A 23991-nucleotide genomic window follows, 5' to 3' on the forward strand; every position below is an offset into this window, starting at 1 on the left:
TGAAACACTCCTGCTCCTGTGGTTCTACATTCCTGGGGGCCCAGTCGATAAACTGTGGTGGCATTCCTGTTTATAGCTATTAATAGTGTCCTCCCTGCCTGATGCCAAGTCGAAACGTGTGCTGTGGTCTGATGAATCCACCTTTTATTATTTTTGGAAACGATAACATTGCGTTTTCCTGGCCAAAGAGAAAAATGACCACCCTGATCTGTCATGAAGAAAACCTAATACTACAAAAGGGTGACATGTTTTCTTCTGAAGATTTGTTTAGTGGTATGGACATTTGGTCATGTGACCAGTTCTTTTTTGAGATCTGATGGTAAATAACCACTACTGTTCACAACCGTACAATGTGTAGGACTCGTTTAGAGGGTTGTGGATGGAAGCAGTTGGTCAAACAGTCAATGCAGATGAAGTAGAATAAAAAAAAACTCTGAGACAGTTTCTTAGAATTATTTTTAAAAATATTGTAATCAATATTATCATGCACTGGCAGGGTGCTTTATGCATGTTATAAACCGGTATAATACAGTAATTGCTGTATATGTGTAGGTGGACATAGTTACGCTCAAACCTGGACAGCACGATATTCCACATCGAAGCAAAACAAACTAATCTATCTACTTACTTATACACAGGGGAATTAAGAAAAGCCAATCCACATTCTGCATGCTTTTGAGGTGGAAAGAAACCAGATAGCTTAGTGCTGCCTGTGAAGCATTCCTGTTGGAAATTATTTAGGAATTGTGACAACACTTGATGGTACAGGCAGATCACGGGTCGTAACACTCACTCCAGGACTTAGGCTGCATTCATGTGCTATTAGAATTATTATAAATATGAGTTTCCAACTTAACCGTTGCACACATCTCTTGATGTCTTATTACATGTAGGAGCTTTGGAACGGACTGTGTTAACCCCAGTATTGGACCTGTTAATGACCAGTAACTTTTAATCCTTTTCGAGGAAATGTTGTGGTATTTGTACATCATTTAATTTTTTATAAAATAACTTAATTTACTTTTAGTTTCAATTGGGAGCATTCGATAAATATAGCATTAATGAGGCCCAGAAGGCAAAATCTTATCAGATGATCAGATTATGAATCTGATAGTGGAGTGTGGTCCAGGTACTTACCAAAACCTTTCATAGCATTGTAGAGAGATTCAGCATCGCTGTTAGCATCAAATCCTGGGAAGTCTACCACTGTGCCTCTGAATCCCTAAGAGAAAACATATGATGAGATAGTTTCACCCTTGACTGCACTGATTATCTTATTAAACAATAACCAACACATCAATCACTGTTTAACTTATGCAAACATTTAGAAGTAACTTCATGTAATTTTATCTGCTAGTGCAGAAATATTGTACACTCCAGTGTTCTGCAGAACAATAACACTGTGATGACTGAAGGACAGAAGAGGCAGGACACATGTGCATATCATGGGTAATCATTTTATTCAGGCTAAAACATACGACATAATCTGAAAAAGTCAAGACAGTAATTTTATGATGGTTTTATTTTATTTAATGGTTTTATATTATTTTATGATGGTTTTATGATGGTTTTGCTGATCATCAACCAGCATTTGATGTGTTTTATGATGGTTTTGCTGGTCATCAACCAGAATTTGTTGTTGTTTTTATGGTTTTGCTGGTTATTAACCAGTGTTTGTTGTGTTTTATGATGGTTTTGCTGGTTATTAACCAGTGTTTGTTGTGTTTTATGATGGTTTTGCTGGTCATCAACCAGCATTCGTTGTTGTTTTTATGGTTTTGCTGGTCATTAACCAGTGTTTGTTGTGTTTTATGATGGTTTTGCTGGTCATCAACCAGCATTCGTTGTTGTTTTTATAGTTTTGCTGGTCATTAACCAGTGTTTGTTGTGTTTTATGATGGTTTTGCTGGTCATCAACCAGCATTCGTTGTTGTTTTTATAGTTTTGCTGGTTATTAACCAGTGTTTGTTGTGTTTTATGATGGTTTTGCTGGTTATTAACCAGCATTCGTTGTTGTATTTATGGTTTTGCTGGTCATTAACCAGTGTTTGTTGTGTTTTATGATGGTTTTGCTGGTCAGCAACCAGCATTCGTTGTTGTTTTTATGGTTTTGCTGGTTATTAACCAGTGTTTGTTGTGTTTTATGATGGTTTTGCTGGTTATTAACCAGTGTTTGTTGTGTTTTATGATGGTTTTCCTGGTTATTAACCAGCATTTGATGTGTTTTATGATGGTTTTGCTGGTCATCAACCAGCATTCGTTGTTGTTGTTATGGTTTTGTGTTTTATGATGGTTTTGCATTTCTGTTTTTATATACAGTAGTTGTGCTGGTTTATGGTCATCAACCAGCATTTTGACTTTATATGCTAGTTCTGATGGTCACCATGAAAACACAAGAACCATACAAAAAAACCATAAAAACACAAAAAAATGCTATAACCAGTTGGAACAGCAGTCTGCTAATGCTAGTACGTGCTGCCTTTTCTCTGCAGGGTCAACAGTAGGTAGTAACTTGACACATGGCATCCCAAACAAAAGTCACAAATAACAATAGGAAAGTGTCATGTGACAATGCACCATTTTCCAACTGTCTTCATGACAATTACCGACAGTCCACCAAAACAGAAGTAAACTGAGACACAGGGTAAAATAATCCATCTCGATGACCTTAGTCCATCCAAAACAAAATCCAAAACATTTACATTATTAATGATTTGATTATTAAGTTGGTGGTGTAGAAAGTTCTATAATGGTATTTAGCTTGGAATAATTGTATTTTGACAAGGTCAGGTAGAAAAACAAACTTTTACCTGCTAAGGGACAATTCAATTCAATTAGGAACAACATTGGGACATTTGCAATAAAATTAGGGAAAATGCAATAAAAATTGAATCTGTGACTAGTTAATTCTCTTTAAACTTAATTCAAAATTAATTGTATTTTGTAAATATAATACAGTTTTCATTTGCTGTCTTTGTGGTAGAGAAAAAACCCCAATGAAATACCTCTGAGACTGGATTATAAGTAGAAAAAGGCTTTATTGTTGTCTGCAGAGAAGAATCACACTGACAAAGCCTCACATAGAAACTGTGAATGCGATAAGACGCAAAGAAAATAATCACCCTTTATACATCAATGACCTTGTAAAGCAGAGGAAGATATCCTTGTTAACAAAGATTTCTTGGCTAGGACATAAGAACCTAGAACATCAGCTAGAACTGGGTTTTGAAATTAATAAAATGTAATTGACACACTTATAGTCACGTACACCACTTTCCAGTAACATTCCAATATACACCGACCAGGCTTAACATTATGACAAGTAAAGTGAATAACGCTGATTATCTTAAACACCTGTTAGTGGGTGGGATATATTAGGCAGCAAGTGACCATTTTATCCTCAGAGTTAGAAGCAGACGAGTGTAAGGATTTGAGTGAGTTTGACAAGGGCCAAATGGCTCACTGATGCACGCGGGGAGCGAAGGCTGGCCCGTGTGGTCCGATCCAACAGACGAGCTACTGTAGCTCAAACTGCTAAAGAAGTTAATGCTGGTTCTGATAGAAAGGTGTCAGAATACACAGTGCATCACAGTTTGTTGTGTTTGAGGCAGCAAAAGGGGGATCAACACAATATTAGGAAGGTGGTCATAATGTTATGCCTGATCAGTGTAGTAGTATTCTTAGAATATTGGAATATGACTATATCTACACATTCTGGGTAGTAATTGATTATGTATCAATATTTCTAGTGTAAATTACCAGGGACGGGGCAAAATAATTGTTACAAACTCACCATTGTGAAATTTTCCCAGTAAGCAGGTGAATTGAGAAGTAAGGGAAATATGATTGGGTATCAGAGTAGGGCACATTAAAGGCTCAGTGTTTGCAAGCCAAGATGGGTTACAGTTTATCACTATTGAAAGATTTTTGAAGAACTCTTTTACTATCTATTAAATCTAATATTGTGGGTGGTGGTAGCAGTTAAGGAAGCCTTGCACTTGAGCCCTTGAGCCTTGAGTTTTAAGGTCCTTAATTGCTTAGATTGTATACTGACACATTTGTAAGTCACTTTGGATAAAAGCAAATGCTAAGTGCCATAAATGTAAATGTATTGTGAAAAATCTGACTTCATGTAGGGACAAGGCTGAAAACAACTGTAAAAAGTGTGAACCGCATTGGCATTCAGACCATCATGTTTCTGTAATAAATATATCAAATATAGGCTGGGAGAACTTCGGAAAACTGTTGTCACTTAACACAGTCTACCACCGCATCAGCAAATACCAGCTAAATATTTCAAAGCCAACATATCAAGGCTCTACCAAAAAGCAAAATACAAATACATTGTCATTTCACATCGCATTTGCTGTCCTGCCTCTATTATATGCATCGGAGGTTAGTGTTAAAATAACTGACTAGAGCACACAAGTCTAATACACAAACTCACCAATACAGAGACTTTTTCTGCCCCAATTTTCATTCTCAATCTAGTCATATTTAGTTACCTGATTGCATTTCACTTCCTCTCTACTTTTGCTGATTCCTGTCCTCGCTGACGAGAGCCGTGACCAACACACGCCCCCTCCGACACCTGTGCAGTAGCCGACTGCATCTTTTTACCTAGACAAGTTTATATGGGGCTCAGTCTTGAGTGCAGAGAGTCACGCACCAATCCCTATTATCCCCCGTCTCTGTACAGGCACCATCGATCAGCCAGCAGAGGTTGTAATTGCATCTGTTGTGAGGAATCCCATCTGGAATCCAACTCAACGGATGAGTCAATCATTGTCCATGAAGGAACCCAACCTGCCGGTAGCAGAGCTGAGATTTAAACTCACTCTGGTATACTAGTGTGTTTTACTGTGCCATATGAGTGCCTAGAGCAGGGGTTTTCAACCTGTACTTGTCTGGGGGGGCGCGAGTGCCTGACCAGGGGGCGTGGCATTACGAGATTTTTTTACTTCTAAAGCTAAAGCAATTCATTTTTCACCCACGGGAGACATATTTCATTACTCTAACTGACCACGCTCACACGCACGTTTAATGTTATTCAGTTCCGTCTGAAAAAAACCTTCAAAATAGGGCTCAGAGCGAAGATAAACCGGTGTCAAAAGCAACGACCGCTGTTATAGGACGTGTTTGTGTCTTTAAGAGAGACGCTCTCTTCACAGTATCGATTATAAGTGACTCGGGAGTCAATTCATTTTAAGCGTAAGTTTCTTTTCTCAGTCATCTCTCCGTGTTTACTGTTATAATGAATGTTGCGGTTGTAAATAAACACCAACTACTACAGAACATTTTGTGTGACTCGCTTACCTTAAAAAGCTCAGGCTTAATTATACTGAGTATTACCACAGAGCGGTAACCGAGTCAGAGCCGTTCTGCCTGTGGAGCTAAACGTTTTCAGTCAGAGCAGATGATCCCGAACTAACCAACTTAGTAATTGATGAACTTTTGTCTATGCTCTGTGTAGTAACGTTTTCTGCTCTCATCTACATCAAAAAGCAACAACCGCTTATGATTTACCAAAGTGAACCACGAATTTATTTAATGTGCTGATAGAATCGGCTCAGATGGGGTCGGACGATATTATCTTTTTAAAATAATATTTTCAATCAACAAAATTATATAATGTGCACAACATTAATTACGTTCTTTTAGCTTGTCAGAAGCTTTCTCAACGATTTCTGTGCGGTGGTTGACGAAGGGGATGGGGCGTGGCGCAAGTTGGGAAGGGGGAAGTGGGGGTGGGGTGTCCAAAAAGGATGGCACACGAAGGGGGGCGCATGTCCAAAAAGGTTGAAAACCCCTGGCCTAGAGAGTTAGCGCTTGGAGTTAGTGCTACCGGTCTATTTTGCATCATGTCTGAGGGAGGGATGGTCAGATTAAGTTTTTGTTTTTCTCCTGCTGTCTGGTCAAGACACTAGGATAAGTAGTTAACACGACATATGACACGATTTATAGGAGCGATCCCCAACCTTTTATGCACCACGGACCGGTTTCATATAAGATATAATTTCACGGATCGGCAGGATCCGCAGAAACCCTGAACTTTTTTGGCTGAAATGAGACGCTCCCACCTAGTGGTGATAGGAGACAATAACACTCGGGGTGTGTTGGAAATGGAAGCAGTGTTTTCATTGCTTTTGTAGCAATCTCAAATTATTTATTCTTTCTGTGCAGCCCGTTAATAAATGACACACGTACCGGTGGTTGAAGACCACTGCTTTATAGTGTCCAGCTCTCTATGAGAACCTACCCCAGGCAGTGTAAAGAGAGGGCAGGTCCTAGTCTGCAGCCCTCCTCGGCCAGTGTGTGAGCAGTGCAAGCAGCAGAAAAATTGTAATAGGGAAGTGAAAGTAACTTTATGAGAACGCAAAAGAAAAATGCTAATAAAAAAATTATAAATAAAGACATGCTGCTGGTGTGTATGTAAGCTTGTTCTCTGGTGGTCAGGTTAGCTACACCAGTCTTGTCGGTGGAAAGGGTCAAATTTACACCAGCTAACCCAAAATCAGACCCACCCAACTCAGAAAAAGGTGGCAGTCTAATTATTAACATGTAGTAGCCAAAGTAGGCAATTAGCTTTGCTTCATAAAGTTAGGTTCTCAGAGTAATGGCTCACTTCCCTTGTTCTTCACCGAGGTTTTTGGTCACACATAGCTGTGTATTCCCACGTGTATGTGTGTACATTTGTAAAATAACATAAGTGACCTTGAGCCCCTTTTTTTTACAGTGTTGCTTCAGCTGAAATTATCCAGCCTTTGCAGCTAAAACGGTGAGCAAACAGCTGACACCTGTCCAAGTCTACAGCTGCCTCCTGGCTTCATCGCTTACAGTGTGTGTGTGTTTGAAGCAAGATGGGTCTCAGCTTACACCCTTCCTCATCTAATCTACAGCCATATTGTTCCCTCAATGCACTGTCTGACTGAGCAAAAATGCTCCATGACTGTGCACTTCTACTTCCTCTGTTCACCTTCTTCGATTCCTCCTTAGCTGCCTTTCTGCTGCGTCGTGGCCAAGAGCCAGAACCCCCCCCCCCCAGCCTGGCGTCTCTGTTCATACTCAGAGTTTTCTGCCAAGACTGTCTGTGTCCCATCAGTCGAGAGGACAGCTGTGAGGAGGGGCAGTTCACGCTAACAAAGTCCCTAGCAACACTGACCCCAACAAACATCCCACACACTTTCAGTAACTGTATCTACACGTCTGAACTGGACATAAAGAAGAGACAGTGCAGAATATAAAGTTGTAAGCAAAAGCCGGGTGCCATAATATAGAAGCATCATGGCCACTCAAGGAGGATGGGTGCCTGCTGAGTCTGGTTCCTCTCAAGGTTTCTTCTTGTAATTTAAGGGGGGTTTCCTTGCCCCTGTCACCCTTGGCTTGCTCAACAGGGGTTTTTGGTTTATCGGTTCTGCTTTGAGACAACGTCTATTCTAAAAAGTGCTATACAAATAAATTTGACTTGACTTAATTTGATTAACATTTGCCAATTCACCCCACCGCTATTTATTAGGATTTTAACACCATGATTTACACACTTTAGTTACATTCATGACAGAAACAGTAGTTACTGGTTACGCAAGATCCATTAGTTTAAGTCTTTAATGTCAAACACAGTCATGGACAATTTTCTATCTCCAATTCACCTCACTTGCACGTCTTTGGACTGAGGGAGGAAACCGGAGCACCCAGAGTAAACACACACAGAAAGGACCCAGACTGCTCAACCTGGGGATCAAACCCAGGACCTTCCTGCTGTGAGGCGACAGTGCTACCCACCGAGCCACCATGCCGCCCCAATCCTCCCTTTAGGACTTACCAAACCTTATTTTGTTCTGCATAATTTATGTCTGCTTTGTCTTGACCCACCTCAGAACTCATGAAAGAAAGGCATCAAGTCTCTTCTGTGTACTAGCACCAAGGTGGTCTGGTTGTATCCAATTACCAGATTGCATTCCGCTTCCATTCCAGTGCTGCTAACCTCCACTACTGACCGAGGAGAGCCGAGGCTAACACATGCCCCCTCCGACACGTGTGCAGTAGTCGACTGCATCTTTTCACCTTCACAAGATGAGTTCATATGGGGCTCAGTCTTACACACAGAGAGTCAAGCACTGATCTCCATTATCCCTCGTCTCTGTGCAGGCGCCATCGATCAGCCAGCAGAGGTCGTAATTGCATCAGTTATGAGGAATCCCCTCTGGCATCCAACCCTGACAGTCTGCTAAGTTTCTTGTCCTCTTTAAAAGACGACTAAAGACCTTCACGACTTCTTTACTAAACACTTAAATAGAAACAAACAGGGAATGAAAACTGCACTTATGAATATCACCTTATTTTAGTTGTTTCTTCTGTCTTTTAACCAGGATTTCAGGAATTTAGACTGGTGTCTATTTGTACTAGAGTAAGGGAAGGTTTACTTAGTCATTCTGGATAACAGCGCTTAAAATGCTGCAAATGTCAGGAGCCTAAAGGTGTGCAGAACCCATACTACCTACTGTGCCATCGTGCTGGCAGAAATACACCCAGATGGTCAAATGTAATCCAAGAAACAAAAGAAAAAACAGGTCTGAAAAACTAGAAGCTGCTAAAACAGGTGATACTTTCCACAGTCAAGTTAGTTTGACATCTCCACAGGCTTAGAAAGCTGCTGCTCTCTGTCTTCATATGAACAAGACAGAAGACCCAAACAGAACTGCACTAATAATCATCATATAATCCAAGAACCATCTTTTGATTGTATTACATCTGACCTTCCAGACAAATTATAGCTCATCATAAAAAGTGACAACTGGGACGCTCAGGTGGCACAGCGGTAAAACACGCTGGCACACCAGAACTGACATCTCAAACTCGTCTGTTCGAATCTCAGCTCTGCTACTCAGCAGGCTGGGTGCCAACACGAACAATAATTGGTCGGTGAACTCGCCTTGCAGGTGAAAGGTGAAAAGATGCAGTAGGCTACTGCACACGTGTCTGAGGGGGTGTGTGTCAGTCTCGCTCTCCTCGGTCAGAATGGAGGTCAACATGGGTAGAGAGGAAGCGTAAAGCAATCAGGTATTTGGAAACGACTAGATTGTGGGGAATATTGGGGGGAAATGCAAAAAAAGTGACCAATTGGGTTTTTCTCACAACAGTAAGGTCCTAACCTGCTGTGCCCACACCAAGGGTGGAGGGTAGAGGTGGCGCAGATAGTTGGAAGTGTAGAAACCATTGTAGTACTTTCTTGGTGTAGCTCTATTTATATAGGCACCAAGAAGTCTCCAAAGTTAAATTCAATTATAGAACACTCTACATCACCAAATTTATGTGTGTATACTTTGACCCAACAAAAAAAATCAACTTTGTGAAAGATATTTTTTGGACAACAAGTGTGTTCCCATCATCAAGTCCCCTGAAACTCCAAGTCTGCCTTGACCTAGATGGACATTCCAAGTATTTGTTCAGCTTTAACTGCCAGAGCTCCACCTAATTGCAATGTCTATCCAATGCAATGATTTCATAGGAACCATTTGTGTCCAGCTGTCCGATTAATTCATAACTCCACAGGGAATAGTCCTGACATCTTACACGCCAGCAGCACAGCAAAAGTGCACTGCGGAGACGTTTAGTCCGAGTCTGTACAGGATACCATCTCAACAAATGAACATAATTTATTAAAACATAACCAAGCACAACACATGCGTATATTTATGTAACACAGCAGCTTTGGCTTACCTTGCCCATGTTGTCTGCACTTAAAGGTTATCGATGGAATGATAAACCGAACTGAACCTAAAAGAAAAAAAATAATATTAGTAATTTGGTAGAAGAGACAATGTAAGAAGGTTGGATTTAAAATGTGTAAATTACACAGAGTGTCTACGCTTCAATAAAGGTTTTAATTAACATCCAAATAGGTTCTTCTGTTTGTCCTACATGAAGAATTCCTAACCATTATAAAAACAACAAAATATTCCCAGTAAAACTGAAAAAAACTAGTTATCTTACTGTTTTTTATATTTATGATTACTCCTACTGCTATTACATTTTAATTAGCATAATCTGTAAAAGTTTTATTCATATTGTTATGAAACCTCACTAGAAACATTATTATTTGCACAATGCACAACTGCACACCATAAGTTTTCTTTTAAATTGCACCATTTAATCTTTAGTCTTTTATTTTTTGTGTTTCTTAAGTTTTTATATTTTTTTATATTTATTTTTATTAATCTTTATTTTATTTAGTATTTTATTTATTTAGTATTATTATTTTATTGTAGTTTTATTTTATTTTATTAAAATACCTTCCTTCAGTCTGTTTTTGCACTACACAAATGTGTTTGTGATGTTTGTGAACTGCTGCTGTAACACTTTAATTTTCCACGTATGCATCTTATCACCTACACTTTGACGAGTGCAGTGCAGCTCAGCACTGGTTACGGAGAGACACACCCTGACAGCACTATTTTCTCATCTCTGTGCAGACGCCATCAATCAGCCAGCAGAGGCCGTAATTGCATTCGTTATGAGAGAGACCCTATCTGGCTTAATCCCACCCATATCTGAACAACAGGCCAATCGTTGTTCATGTGGCCGCTCAGCCTAGCCAGCAGGCAGAGCTGAGACTCAATACGATGTATTTGAGATCCCAGCTCTGGTTCCAGCATGTGTTTTTACAGCTGCGCCACCATTGGAAATATTTTAATTCTGCTTTTTCCTGTTTAATAAAGATTTAGGAGAATTAACACATCACAGATTCTTACAGAATCTTACAGATCCTTTATTGCATTTTACAATGTCAGCCTGTCAGGCTTCTACATAGACATGACTGGTTATGTCTGGGTAGGGCAGGGAGGGTGGTTGCAGAAGCAAAGTATTTAGAGGGGCACTTGTCAGTGTGCTCTCAGTGCCAGTCCCAAGCCTGGAAAAAATAGGAGGGTTGCGTCAGGAAGGGCACCCAATGTAAAACTAAGCCAGATTAGGTATGTACACCGGAATGATTCTCTGTGGTGAACCCAAAACACGGAAGCAGCCAAAAAGTTTGGCCTTCTAATTCCTTATCAGTAAATATGATGACTCATATGGTGACTTTTATGTGCCTGGATAAATAGGACTAGTTGTACCTAGCAATTACAGGTCCCAGGATCATCTGTACAAATAACATTTTGTGAGTAAAAAATACATGGAACATGGTGTCTTTAGGTTGAACAGAAAACAATTATGGACAGTCAGATGCAATCCAAGAACCAACCAAACCAGGTCATGAATTAGAAGCTAGTGTACACAGCCAAGTGGGCTTTTTATTACTTTAGGCATGAAATGACATACAAGTCTCCTTCAGGAATATACAAACATTTAACTTCAACTGTATATGTGTGTGTAAACTCGACTGCATACAAAATCAACACCTTAAAGCTTGAATGAAGATTGCTGTTGATCACATGAACCTAGAATGCAAACATATGATTTTTTTTGCATGGCAGTCTCTAAGGACATGGAGATATAAAGCTTGCTTGGCACTTTCAGGCCTCATGATGGAACTGCCCTGCATGAGTGAATTGCCTTGGAGATTTTCCAGAGCGGCCCCTGCTTGTAAATCCATGTTGTACGTGGGCTGCACCAGTTGGTAAGATTAGGGTGCCTGGAATGTTCTGTGGGTTCCCTATCTTTCCCCTTTTTGTGAGAACTGAGTTGTTGCAGGTGGCCAGAGAAGCCTGTCATAGAGTAACCACAAGTTTTCAGTTTTCACTATCCCTTTTCTATCCAGTTTCTCCGTTGCAGGCTGTGGATGTCTTTCATTTGTTGCTTGTTCCTGTAATTTTTGACCATATTTTTTTTTCATATAGTGTTCTCTTTTCTAAGTGGCTTTTTAGCCACAGTATCGTTCTACCTTAGTTAAGCATCCTGCACTTGAGTTCATTTTTAATTCTTGAAGGTGTGGGGCTACACCCGGGACTTCATTAGCAAGGTGTGAACTGCAAAATGAAAAGGAAAATAAAAGAAATTTATATTAATTTAGGTCTGGGCGGTGTAACCAAAGTTTTGTATCACGGTATTTTTTAAGATTCTGGTATATCACAATATGTTTGTTTTTTTGTGTGACTGGGACTTTTTATTAGGGATGTCCCGATCACGTTTTTTTGTTCCCGATCCCGATCATTAATTTTGATCCCGATCCGATACCGAGTCTCAAACCGATACTTGTATTTTCTAGATATTGTCTAGATAAGAACTAGATAATACTGTTCACACAGTGCACACTTCAAGTACATTACAGTTATTCACATTAATCCAATGTATATGTTTAACAACTGAATAGCTCTGCAGTGCTGTAGGAAAAAAATTGCCTGCATCCAAGCTATTGCTTAATGTTCTTTTATTTTTACAAAATAAAAGTAAACAAACTTAGCGCAGCATTGTAGTAGTAAAACTAGAACACTCAAAATTAAGTGAAGGTTCTTTTTTGAGGAAAATCAGCATCTCTGCCGTGTTAGCGGACAGCCGGTTCCTCTTCTCATCATATAATAATAAACTCGCTGTATTCGGCTGAGTGTTTATTTTTTAGGTGCCGTATCAAATTGGTAGTAATTGTAAATCGTTTGGTTAAATGATATCTGGTTTGTTTCTTATGAGCCACCGTACTTGTATGCGTGTTGTAACTGTAACAAACTCTTCTTTGGTTGTATTGTGACAATGGTTTGATGGACGTTTCTACGCAAAGTGAGTGTGTTTTGACCCTTTGGGGTTTCCATAGTGCATGGAATGGCATGCTTGGCTCTAGCTGTCCGCTATTCAGAAGAAGTTAATAAAGTGTTAAATGCTCCCGACAATTTGTGAATAAACCGTGTATTTATTTCTTTATTAAGCGAGTGCATCACTACGACGCTCGGTTACATAACTAAGCCAATCAGAGCGCTTGATACTGAGATGTCGTTCAGTCTTGTAACACGTAAACTCGTAAAAGCTGTATGTTATGGTCCTGAAGTTTTCATACTGGGATTAAAAGTTATTGTTTTGTAAACCGGAGTGATCCTCGACTCACCCACCATATAAACAGTAAAATTCTACAGTAATGAACGCAGCTCTGCTCCTACCGCCTCGTGAAACGCTCTCATTACAGACATTACACTTCACTGTTGGACTTGTTTCACTTTCCAATTTAAAGTATTTCCACACAGCGGACATGCTGACGTAAAACAAAGGATCGGGCTTAGGATCGGCCTTAGTAAAACCGATACCGATCAGTTAAAAAATGCCTTGATCAGCCCCGATTCCGATCTTTGAGATCGGATCGGGACATCCCTACTTTTTATATGTCTGTGGCTTATTCTACAGTACTGTCATAACTATATAGAATATAGCAAGTTTTAATTTCACCATGTATATAGTGAAGGTTTTGAGTACTATAAGCTTTGCTTGGCCCCACAATATGACTATATGAATATATTGCAATAAATAAATGTTTGTTGTTTATTGATTATTTAAGTATTGTACAAACATGCTTAACTCTCCCTTTAACAAATCAAACGACATCTGCAAACTCCATTGTACAACTTGACCACTGGTCTGTTGTAGAAAAGTGGACGACTTTATATATCTAATCAGTTGTAGCCTAGTGGTTGAGGTACTGGGTAGTCATAAGGTTGCTGTTTCAAGCCCCACCACTGCCAGGTTCCCACTGTTGGGCCCTTGAGCAAGGCCCTTAACCCTCGATTGCTTACACAATATACTGTCACAGTACTGTAAGTTGCTTTGGATAAAAAGCATCTGCTAAATGCCGAAAATGTAAATATTGACATTAGGACTTAACCATGATCACTAATGGCTATAAAGAATTAGGACAGAAGAAGATTAGAAGATGATAAACAAAGAAGTGCTACTGAAGGACAAAACATTTGCTGAAATTAAAGTTACAGACACTGGAGGATAATGATGGGTGGATCCAAACTAAAGAACTGGCTAAGGAAAGTTCTAGCACATTCTGATATAAATGTCTTCAGGATAAAAGCTGAGCATGGATTTAGCATACTTAGTGTATATCCTTCCACAGTATAACATCAGAGTCTATGAATGACTCAGCTGAAAGGAATCCAACAAACGGGTTAATGTAAAACAGACACGGACACAACAGAGGACCCTAGTCATGGTTTAGTGCATTTAGTCACCTTCAGATTAAACCCATGTTTACTACTTATATATACAACCATGGTGCGGTGCAAACTCTACACAGTGAGCGTAACGGTGCTGTCGCCCCTAAATTCCAACATTATGGCTCCCCTCAGTCTGACGCGTAGGTGGAAAATGTCTCTTGGCCACAAGCCTGGAGATTAAAGCAAGGCCATGTTTTTCACAGGATACTCCCGTCCACTCTTTTACAAAATGTGCTCTTTATCTAAAGCATGCCAGTATGGATTTATATGCTTATTAAAAGTAGGCTATAAGAGAAATGCACTATAAGTTTAAGGACAAATCGTTAGGCCTACACCTTTGTTAAAAAGGTACCACATTACATATAACACTCCATGTTACAAGTTAACCCTAAGCAGGATATTCCGCTAGCACACCAGCGTCGAGATTCTGAACTCCTCGGTTCTAAACTCGGTGTTGCCACCGGTCGGCTGGACGACATCTAGCAGGCATAATTGGCAGTGCCTGCAGCAGACATGTTTCTGCTAGGGCGGGGTGACCGAACTATGTGGGTGGGGTCTTCAAACGCTGTGTAAGGACCCTGATTAGCAGATAAAGAGGCACCTGTGCAGAATGCGTGGGTGAAAAAGGGTTCCACTAAGGAGGTCTGAGGAGGCGTGAGCAGCAATATACCCACCCCGAATGCAATCAGGGATCCCCCAGCAGCGTAAGACAGATTGACTATGCTAAATTGTGAGAAAAATGGGAGAAAATGCATAAATAAAAAATAAAAATAATAATTATTTATAAATAGTAGTCAACCATAGTCACTAGATAAAAAATCCGAATGCCATAGCACAGACATAATAGAACTTTCTGCACTAAATTAATTATCTAAGTTGATGGATGCATATTTTTATTTAAAATATTTTCTTAAGGGTGCTTAAATGGCTCAGCACTAAATTATGCCAGCCCACTACCACTGGAATCAGGGGTTCAAATTCCCAGCCTTGCTAATTGCTAGTTGGGTGTGTACTAGGGATGTAACGATGCACCAGAAGACAGTCAAAAATCGGTGCACATGTGCCACTATTCAAATCGGTTATTCATTTAAAATGAATCGATATTTCCTTTAAACAGCAGAGGGCACTGGCGCTATTCACCTCACCTGGTTGACGGCATTTCACAAAGTTGCCAGGTAGGGGATTTTCCAGCCAAATGTATTTATGTGAGAATGCTTTCTTTATTTGTATTATTCATTTATTTATATATATATTTATATATTTATTTTACTTCAACAGTGTATAAAGGCTCAGACCCTCAGTATGTCACAGCATTGTTTGTTTAAGAGGGGTAGCAAGGTTTAAAAATAGAGACTGGCAGATGAAGACAGAGAGGGAGGAGGGTATGACCACTACCACACCCAGTCAGAAGCTCCCTTTAAAGGTTACTCTAGTAACATGCCACTATGTGCCTATAAATTACGCTTATTTGATAGATAGATAGATAGATAGATAGACAGACAGACAGACAGACAGACAGACAGACAGACAGACAGACAGATAGATACTTTATTAATCCTGCAGGAAATTAAGGCACACAGAGCTACTGAGTAGGCTGCCATTCTTTTAAGGTGTTTTATAATATAAACTCTTAACACATTACAATATATTTACTTCTTATTAGTATGACAAAGTTTGTGAACTCTTAAAAGTACATTTGCTCTTTATTCAACAAATAACACAATTTCACGTGCAATTTTTATCCGAATTTGTCAAGTCACAAACATCTACTTGGTTCCTTTGAATCTGAGGGACCTGCATTTCGTATCATTAATCATTAAATTAACTGTAATATTAAAACTACTGACTTAAAACTGAGAAAACGTACTTTTATTCCTTTAAGTGCACATATACATTGATTTAATCTGACTCTATAAATATACAATATGCAATACAAACCAGAACATGTTGGTGCAAGATGTTTTATTATAGTGCACAGTGACGTGGGGATAAAAAGACCTGATGTAGCATAATCTATACATTTAGCATTACATTAAAGGTTTAAAAGTGTTAAGGACAAACACAAACTGAGTTCTCATGTCTGTATGCTGTGGATTTGTGCTGTTCAGTGTCCTTGCACTGAGCTTATAATAAACTTTCTCTTTCAGCATGACTGATCATTTCCCTGCACCGTTATTTTCGTCACACCTACAGTATAATGAAACTCTGTACAGGAATCATGCAAAACTGCGTCTTCTGAGCAAACATAAGTAAGAGAAGAGTATAAAGAGTAAGTGTAGAGAGTAATCTTACCTCCTGTGTGTGTTTTATCTCTGTTAGATGTTTGCAGATTGAGACAGAAGCAGTACAGCTGAGGACACTTCTGAGCGGTTCAGTACTCAGTATCGAGAGACTCTATTGCAGCAGCAGCTGTTCTTTCACCACGTCATGAAGTCAGTGCGCCACCCACCACACCGAACCCCTCCTATTACCCCTCCTATTATCCCTCCTTTTCTTCCCCTTCTTTTACCCTCCTTTTCTTTCCCTTCTTTTACCCTCCTATTCTGTCCCTTCTTTACCCTCCTATTCTTTACCTTATTTTACCCTCCTATATTCTGTCCCTTCTTTACCCTACTTTACCCTCCTATTCTGTCCCTTCTTTTACCCTCCTATTCTTCCCCTTCTTTTACCCTCCTATTCTTTCACTTATTTTACCCTCCTATTCTTCCCCTTCTTTTACCCTCCTATTCTTTCACTTATTTTACCCTCCTATTCTTCCCCTTCTTTTACCCTCCTATTCTTTCACTTATTTTACCCTCCTATTCTTCCCCTTCTTTTACCCTCCTATTCTTTCACTTATTTTACCCTCCTATTCTTCCCCTTCTTTTACCCTCCTATTCTTTCACTTTTTACCCTTTTTTTCCCTTCTTTTACCCTCCTATTCTTTCCCTTCTTTTACCCTCCTATTCTTTCCCTTCTTTTACCCTCCTATTCTTTCACTTCTTTTACCCTTTTTTTACCCTTCTTTTACCCTCCTATTCTTTCCCTTCTTTTACCCTCCTATTCTTTCACTTATTTTACCCTTTTTTCCCCTTCTTTTACCCTCCTCTTCTTCCCCTTCTTTTACCCTCCTATTCTTTCCCTTCTTTTACCCTCCTATTCTTTCACTTATTTTACCCTTTTTTTCCCTTCTTTTACCCTCCTTTTCTTTCCCTTCTTTTACCCTCCTATTCTGTCCCTTCTTTACCCTCCTATTCTTTACCTTATTTTACCCTCCTATATTCTGTCCCTTCTTTACCCTACTTTACCCTCCTATTCTGTCCCTTCTTTTACCCTCCTATTCTTCCCCTTCTTTTACCCTCCTATTCTTCCCCTTCTTTTACCCTCCTATTCTTCCCCTTCTTTTACCCTCCTATTCTTTCACTTATTTTACCCTCCTATTCTTTCCCTTCTTTTACCCTCCTATTCTTTCACTTCTTTTACCCTTTTTTTACCCTTCTTTTACCCTCCTATTCTTTCCCTTCTTTTACCCTCCTATTCTTTCACTTATTTTACCCTTTTTTTCCCTTCTTTTACCCTCCTCTTCTTCCCCTTCTTTTACCCTCCTATTCTTTCCCTTCCTTTACCCTCCTATTCTTTCACTTATTTTACCCTTTTTTTCCCTTCTTTTACCCTCCTTTTCTTTCCCTTCTTTTACCCTCCTATTCTGTCCCTTCTTTACCCTCCTATTCTTTACCTTATTTTACCCTCCTATATTCTGTCCCTTCTTTACCCTACTTTACCCTCCTATTCTGTCCCTTCTTTTACCCTCCTATTCTTCCCCTTCTTTTACCCTCCTATTCTTCCCCTTCTTTTACCCTCCTATTCTTTCCCTTCTTTTACCCTCCTATTCTTTCCCTTCTTTTACCCTCCTATTCTTTCACTTCTTTTACCCTTTTTTTACCCTTCTTTTACCCTCCTATTCTTTCCCTTCTTTTACCCTCCTATTCTTTCACTTATTTTACCCTTTTTTTCCCTTCTTTTACCCTCCTCTTCTTCCCCTTCTTTTACCCTCCTATTCTTTCCCTTCTTTTACCCTCCTATTCTTTCACTTTTTACCCTTTTTTTCCCTTCTTTTACCCTCCTATTCTTTCCCTTCTTTTACCCTCCTATTCTTTCACTTCTTTTACCCTCCTATTCTGTCCCTTCTTTTACCCTCCTATTCTTCCCCTTCTTTTACCCTCCTATTCTGTCCCTTCTTTTACCCTCCTATTCTTCCCCTTCTTTTACCCTCCTATTCGGTCCCTTCTTTTACCCTCCTATTCTTCCCCTTCTTTTACCCTCCTATTCTTTCACTTCTTTTACCCTCCTATTCTTCCCCTTCTTTTACCCTCCTATTCTTCCCCTTCTTTTACCCTCCTATTCTTTCACTTCTTTTACCCTCCTATTCTTCCCCTGCTTTTACCCTCCTATTCTTTCACTTTTTACCCTTTTTTCCCTTCTTTTACCCTCCTATTCTTTCACTTCTTTTACCCTTTTTTTCCCTTCTTTTACCCTCCTATTCTTTCACTTTTTTACCCTCCTATTCTTTCACTTCTTTTACCATTTTTTTCCCTTCTTTTACCCTCCTATTCTTCCCCTGCTTTTACCCTCCTATTCTTTCACTTTTTACCCTTTTTTCCCTTCTTTTACCCTCCTATTCTTTCACTTCTTTTACCCTTTTTTTCCCCTTCTTTTACCCTCCTATTCTTTCACTTTTTTACCCTCCTATTCTTTCACTTCTTTTACCATTTTTTTCCCTTCTTTTACCCTCCTGTTCTTTCCCTTCTTTTACCCTCCTATTCTTTCCCTTCTTTTACCCTCCTATTCTTCCCCTTCTTTTACCCTCCTATTCTTCCCCTTCTTTTACCCTCCTATTCTTTCCCTTCTTTTACCCTCCTATTCTTTCACTTCTTTTACCCTCCTATTCTGTCCCTTCTTTTACCCTCCTATTCTTCCCCTTCTTTTACCCTCCTATTCTTCCCCTTCTTTTACCCTCCTATTCTTTCACTTCTTTTCCCCTTTTTTCCCCTTCTTTTACCCTCCTATTCTTTCCCTTCTTTTACCCTCCTATTCTTCCCCTTCTTTTACCCTCCTATTCTTCCCCTTCTTTTACCCTCCTATTCTTTCCCTTCTTTTACCCTCCTATTCTTTCACTTCTTTTACCCTCCTATTCTTCCCCTTCTTTTACCCTCCTATTCTTCCCCTTCTTTTACCCTCCTATTCTTTCCCTTCTTTTACCCTCCTATTCTTTCACTTCTTTTACCCTCCTATTCTGTCCCTTCTTTTACCCTCCTATTCTGTCCCTTCTTTTACCCTAATATTCTTTTACTTTTTTTACCCTCCTATTCTGTCCCTTCTTTTACCCTCCTATTCTTCCCCTTCTTTTACCCTCCTATTCTTCCCCTTCTTTTACCCTCCTATTCTTTCCCTTCTTTTACCCTCCTATTCTTTCACTTCTTTTACCCTCCTATTCTGTCCCTTCTTTTACCCTCCTCTTCTTTCCCTTCTTTTACCCTCCTATTCTTCCCCTTCTTTACCCTCCTATTCTTTACCTTCTTTTACCCTCCTACAGTGTATCACAAAAGTGAGTACACCCCTCACATTTCTGCAAATATTTCATTATATCTTTTCATGGGACAACACTATAGACATGAAACTTGGATATAACTTAGAGTAGTCAGTGTACAGCTTGTATAGCAGTGTAGATTTACTGTCTTCTGAAAATAACTCAACACACAGCCATTAATGTATAAATAGCTGGCAACATAAGTGAGTACACCCCACAGTGAACATGTCCAAATTGTGTCCAAATTGTGCCCAAATGTGTCGTTGTCCCTCCCTGGTGTCATGTGTCACGGTCCCAGGTGTAAATGGGGAGCAGGGCTGTTAAATTTGGTGTTTTGGGTAAAATTCTCTCATACTGGCCACTGGATATTCAACATGGCACCTCATGGCAAAGAACTCTCTGAGGATGTGATAAATAGAATTGTTGCTCTCCACAAAGATGGCCTGGGCTATAAGAAGATTGCTAACACCCTGAAACTGAGCTACAGCATGGTGGCCAAGGTCATACAGCGGTTTTCCAGGACAGGTTCCACTCGGAACAGGCTTCGCCAGGGTCGACCAAAGAAGTTGAGTCCACGTGTTCGGCGTCATATCCAGAGGTTGGCTTTAAAAAATAGACGCATGAGTGCTGCCAGCATTGCTGCAGAGGTTGAAGACGTGGGAGGTCAGCCTGTCAGTGCTCAGACCATACGCCGCACACTGCATCAACTCGGTCTGCATGGTCGTCATCCCAGAAGGAAGCTGACGCACAAGAAAGCCAGCAAACAGTTTGCTGAAGACAAGCAGTCCAAGAACATGGATTACTGGAATGCCCTGTACAAGATAAACTTGTTTGGCTCAGATGGTGTCCAGCATGTGTGGCGGCGCCCTGGTGAGAAGTACCAAGACAACTGTATCTTGCCTACAGTCAAGCATGGTGGTGGTAGCATCATGGTCTTGGGCTGCATGAGTGTTGCCGGCACTGGGGAGCTGCAGTTCATTGAGGGAAACATGAATTCCAACATGTACTGTGACATTCTGAAACAGAGCATGATCCCCTCCCTTCGAAAACTGGGCCTCATGGCAGTTTTCCAACAGGATAACGACCCCAAACACAACCTCCAAGATGACAACTGCCTTGCTGAGGAAGCTGAAGGTAAAGGTGATGGACTAAACCCAATTGAGCACCTGTGGCGCATCCTCAAGTGGAAGGTGGAGGAGTTCAAGGTGTCTAACATCCACCAGCTCCGTGATGTCATCATGGAGGAGTGGAAGAGGATTCCAGTAGCAACCTGTGCAGCTCTGGTGAATTCCATGCCCAGGAGGGTTAAGGCAGTGCTGGATAATAATGGTGGTCACACAAAATATTGACACTTTGGGCACAATTTGGACATGTTCACTGTGGGGTGTACTCACTTATGTTGCCAGCCATTTATACATTAATGGCTGTGTGTTGAGTTATTTTCAGAAGACAGTAAATCTACACTGCTATACAAGTTGTACACTGACTACTCTAACTTATATCCAAGTTTCATGTCTATAGTGTTGTCCCATGAAAAGATATAATAAAATATTTGCAGAAATGTGAGGGGTGTACTCACTTTTGTGATACACTGTATATTCTGTCCCTTCTTTACCCTTCTTTACCCTCCTATTCTGTCCTTCCTTTACCCTCCTATTCGGTCCCTTCTCTTACCCTCCTATTCTTCCCCTTCTTTTACCCTCCTATTCTTTCACTTCTTTTACCCTCCTATTCTTCCCCTTCTTTTACCCTCCTATTCTTTGACTTCTTTTACCCTCCTATTCTTTCACTTCTTTTACCCTCCTATTCTTCCCCTTCTTTTACCCTCCTATTCTTTCACTTCTTTTACCCTTTTTTTCCCTTCTTTTACCCTCCTATTCTTTCCCTTCTTTTACCCTCCTATTCTTTCACTTCTTTTACCCTTTTTTCCCTTCTTTTACCCTCCTATTCTTTCCCTTCTTTTACCCTCCTATTCTTCCCCTTCTTTTACCCTCCTATTCTTTCACTTCTTTTACCCTTTTTTTCCCCTTCTTTTACCCTCCTATTCTTTCCCTTCTTTTACCCTCCTATTCTTCCCCTTCTTTTACCCTCCTATTCTTCCCCTTCTTTTACCCTCCTATTCTTTCCCTTCTTTTACCCTCCTATTCTTTCACTTCTTTTACCCTCCTATTCTGTCCCTTCTTTTACCCTCCTATTCTTCCCCTTCTTTTACCCTCCTATTCTTAACCTTATTTTACCCTCCTATTCCTTCGCTTCTTTTACCCTCCTATTCTTTCACTTCTTTTACCCTTTTTTCCCTTCTTTTACCCTCCTCTTCTTCCCCTTCTTTTACCCTCCTATTCTTTCCCTTCTTTTACCCTCCTATTCTTTCCCTTTTTACCCTTTTTTTCCCCGCTTCTTTTACCCTCCTATTCTTTCCCTTCTTTTACCCTCCTATTCTTTCCCTTTTTACCCTTTTTTTCCCCGCTTCTTTTACCCTCCTATTCTTTCCCTTCTTTTACCCTCCTATTCTTTCACTTTTTTTACCCTTTTTTCCCCTCCTTTACCCTCCTATTCTTTACCTTCTTTACCCTCCTTTACCCTCCTATTCTTTACCTTCTTTTACCCTCCTATTCTTCCCCTTCTTTTACCCTCATATTCTGTCCCTTCTTTTACCCTCCTATTCTTTCCCTTCTTCCTATTATTTCCCTTCTTTCTGTTTTGTGAGGCAAAATTATATTTGTTTAATGGGTCATTCCTACAATTCGGTGCCTTTTGTGTCCCCAGTACTGATCATTGTATTTATTAAGTACATTTTAAACAATACAATTTCTAAACATCTTACTGAAATAATGAACACTTTCAAATACTTAACACAATGTTTTTACCCCCCCCCCCCCCCAAAAAAAAGACTATATACAGTGTATCACAAAAGTGAGTACACCCCTCACATTTCTGCAGATATTTAAGTATATCTTTTCATGGGACAACACTGACAAAATGACACTTTGACACAATGAAAAGTAGTCTGTGTGCAGCTTATATAACAGTGTAAATTTATTCTTCCCTCAAAATAACTCAATACACAGCCATTAATGTCTAAACCACCGGCAACAAAAGTGAGTACACCCCTAAGAGACTACACCCCTAAATGTCCAAACTGAGCACTGCTTGTCATTTTCCCTCCAAAATGTCATGTGACTCGTTAGTGTTACTAGGTCTCAGGTGTGCATAGGGAGCAGGTGTGTTCAATTTAGTAGTACAGCTCTCACACTCTCTCATACTGGTCACTGAAAGTTCCAACATGGCACCTCATGGCAAAGAACTCTCTGAGGATCTTAAAAGACGAATTGTTGCGCTACATGAAGATGGCCAAGGCTAAAAGAAGATTGCCAACACCCTGAAACTGAGCTGCAGCACAGTGGCCAAGATCATCCAGCGTTTTAAAAGAGCAGGGTCCACTCAGAACAGACCTCGCGTTGGTCGTCCAAAGAAGCTGAGTGCACGTGCTCAGCGTCACATCCAACTGCTGTCTTTGAAAGATAGGCGCAGGAGTGCTGTCAGCATTGCTGCAGAGATTGAAAAGGTGGGGGGTCAGCCTGTCAGTGCTCAGACCATACGCCGCACACTACATCAAATTGGTCTGCATGGCTGTCACCCCAGAAGGAAGCCTCTTCTGAAGTCTCTACACAAGAAAGCCCGCAAACAGTTTGCTGAAGACATGTCAACAAAGGACATGGATTACTGGAACCATGTCCTATGGTCTGATGAGACCAAGATTAATTTGTTTGGTTCAGATGGTCTCAAGCATGTGTGGCGGCAATCAGGTGAGGAGTACAAAGATAAGTGTGTCATGCCTACAGTCAAGCATGGTGGTGGGAATGCCATGGTCTGGGGCTGCATGAGTGCAGCAGGTGTTGGGAGTTACATTTCATTGAGGGACACATGAACTCCAATATGTACTGTGAAATACTGAAGCAGAGCATGATCCCCTCCCTCCGGAAACTGGGTCGCAGGGCAGTGTTCCAGCATGATAATGACCCCAAACACACCTCTAAGACGACCACTGCTTTATTGAAGAGGCTGAAGGTAAAGGTGATGGACTGGCCAAGCATGTCTCCAGACCTAAACCCAATAGAACATCTTTGGGGCATCCTCAAGCGGAAGGTGGAGGAGCGCAAAGTCTTGAATATCCGCCAGCTCCGTGATGTCGTCATGGAGGAGTGGAAAAGCATTCCAGTGGCAACCTGTGAAGCTCTGGTAAACTCCATGCCCAGGAGAGTTAAGGCAGTTCTGGGAAATAATGAT

General features: G+C 40.4%; 1 protein-coding gene across 2 annotated transcripts in view; it reads right to left on the reverse strand.

Annotated features, from left to right (window-relative positions):
- The window catches only part of anxa6 (annexin A6), a 92633-nt gene extending 76095 nt beyond the window's left edge, over positions 1-16538 (reverse strand). For both annotated transcript variants that reach the window (XM_062985938.1, XM_062985855.1), the window contains exons 1-3: positions 16431-16538; positions 9721-9777; positions 1138-1222 (exon numbers count right to left, since the gene is read on the reverse strand). In XM_062985938.1, the coding sequence (XP_062842008.1) occupies positions 1138-1222; positions 9721-9729 (94 nt within the window). In that variant the 5' untranslated portion in view covers positions 9730-9777; positions 16431-16538. The remainder of the gene's footprint in view (positions 1-1137; positions 1223-9720; positions 9778-16430) is intronic.
- Between the last annotated feature and the right edge of the window lie 7453 nt (positions 16539-23991).

The sequence above is a fragment of the Trichomycterus rosablanca genome, chromosome 1 (assembly GCF_030014385.1).
Source record: "Trichomycterus rosablanca isolate fTriRos1 chromosome 1, fTriRos1.hap1, whole genome shotgun sequence".
Classification (NCBI taxonomy): domain Eukaryota; kingdom Metazoa; phylum Chordata; class Actinopteri; order Siluriformes; family Trichomycteridae; genus Trichomycterus; species Trichomycterus rosablanca.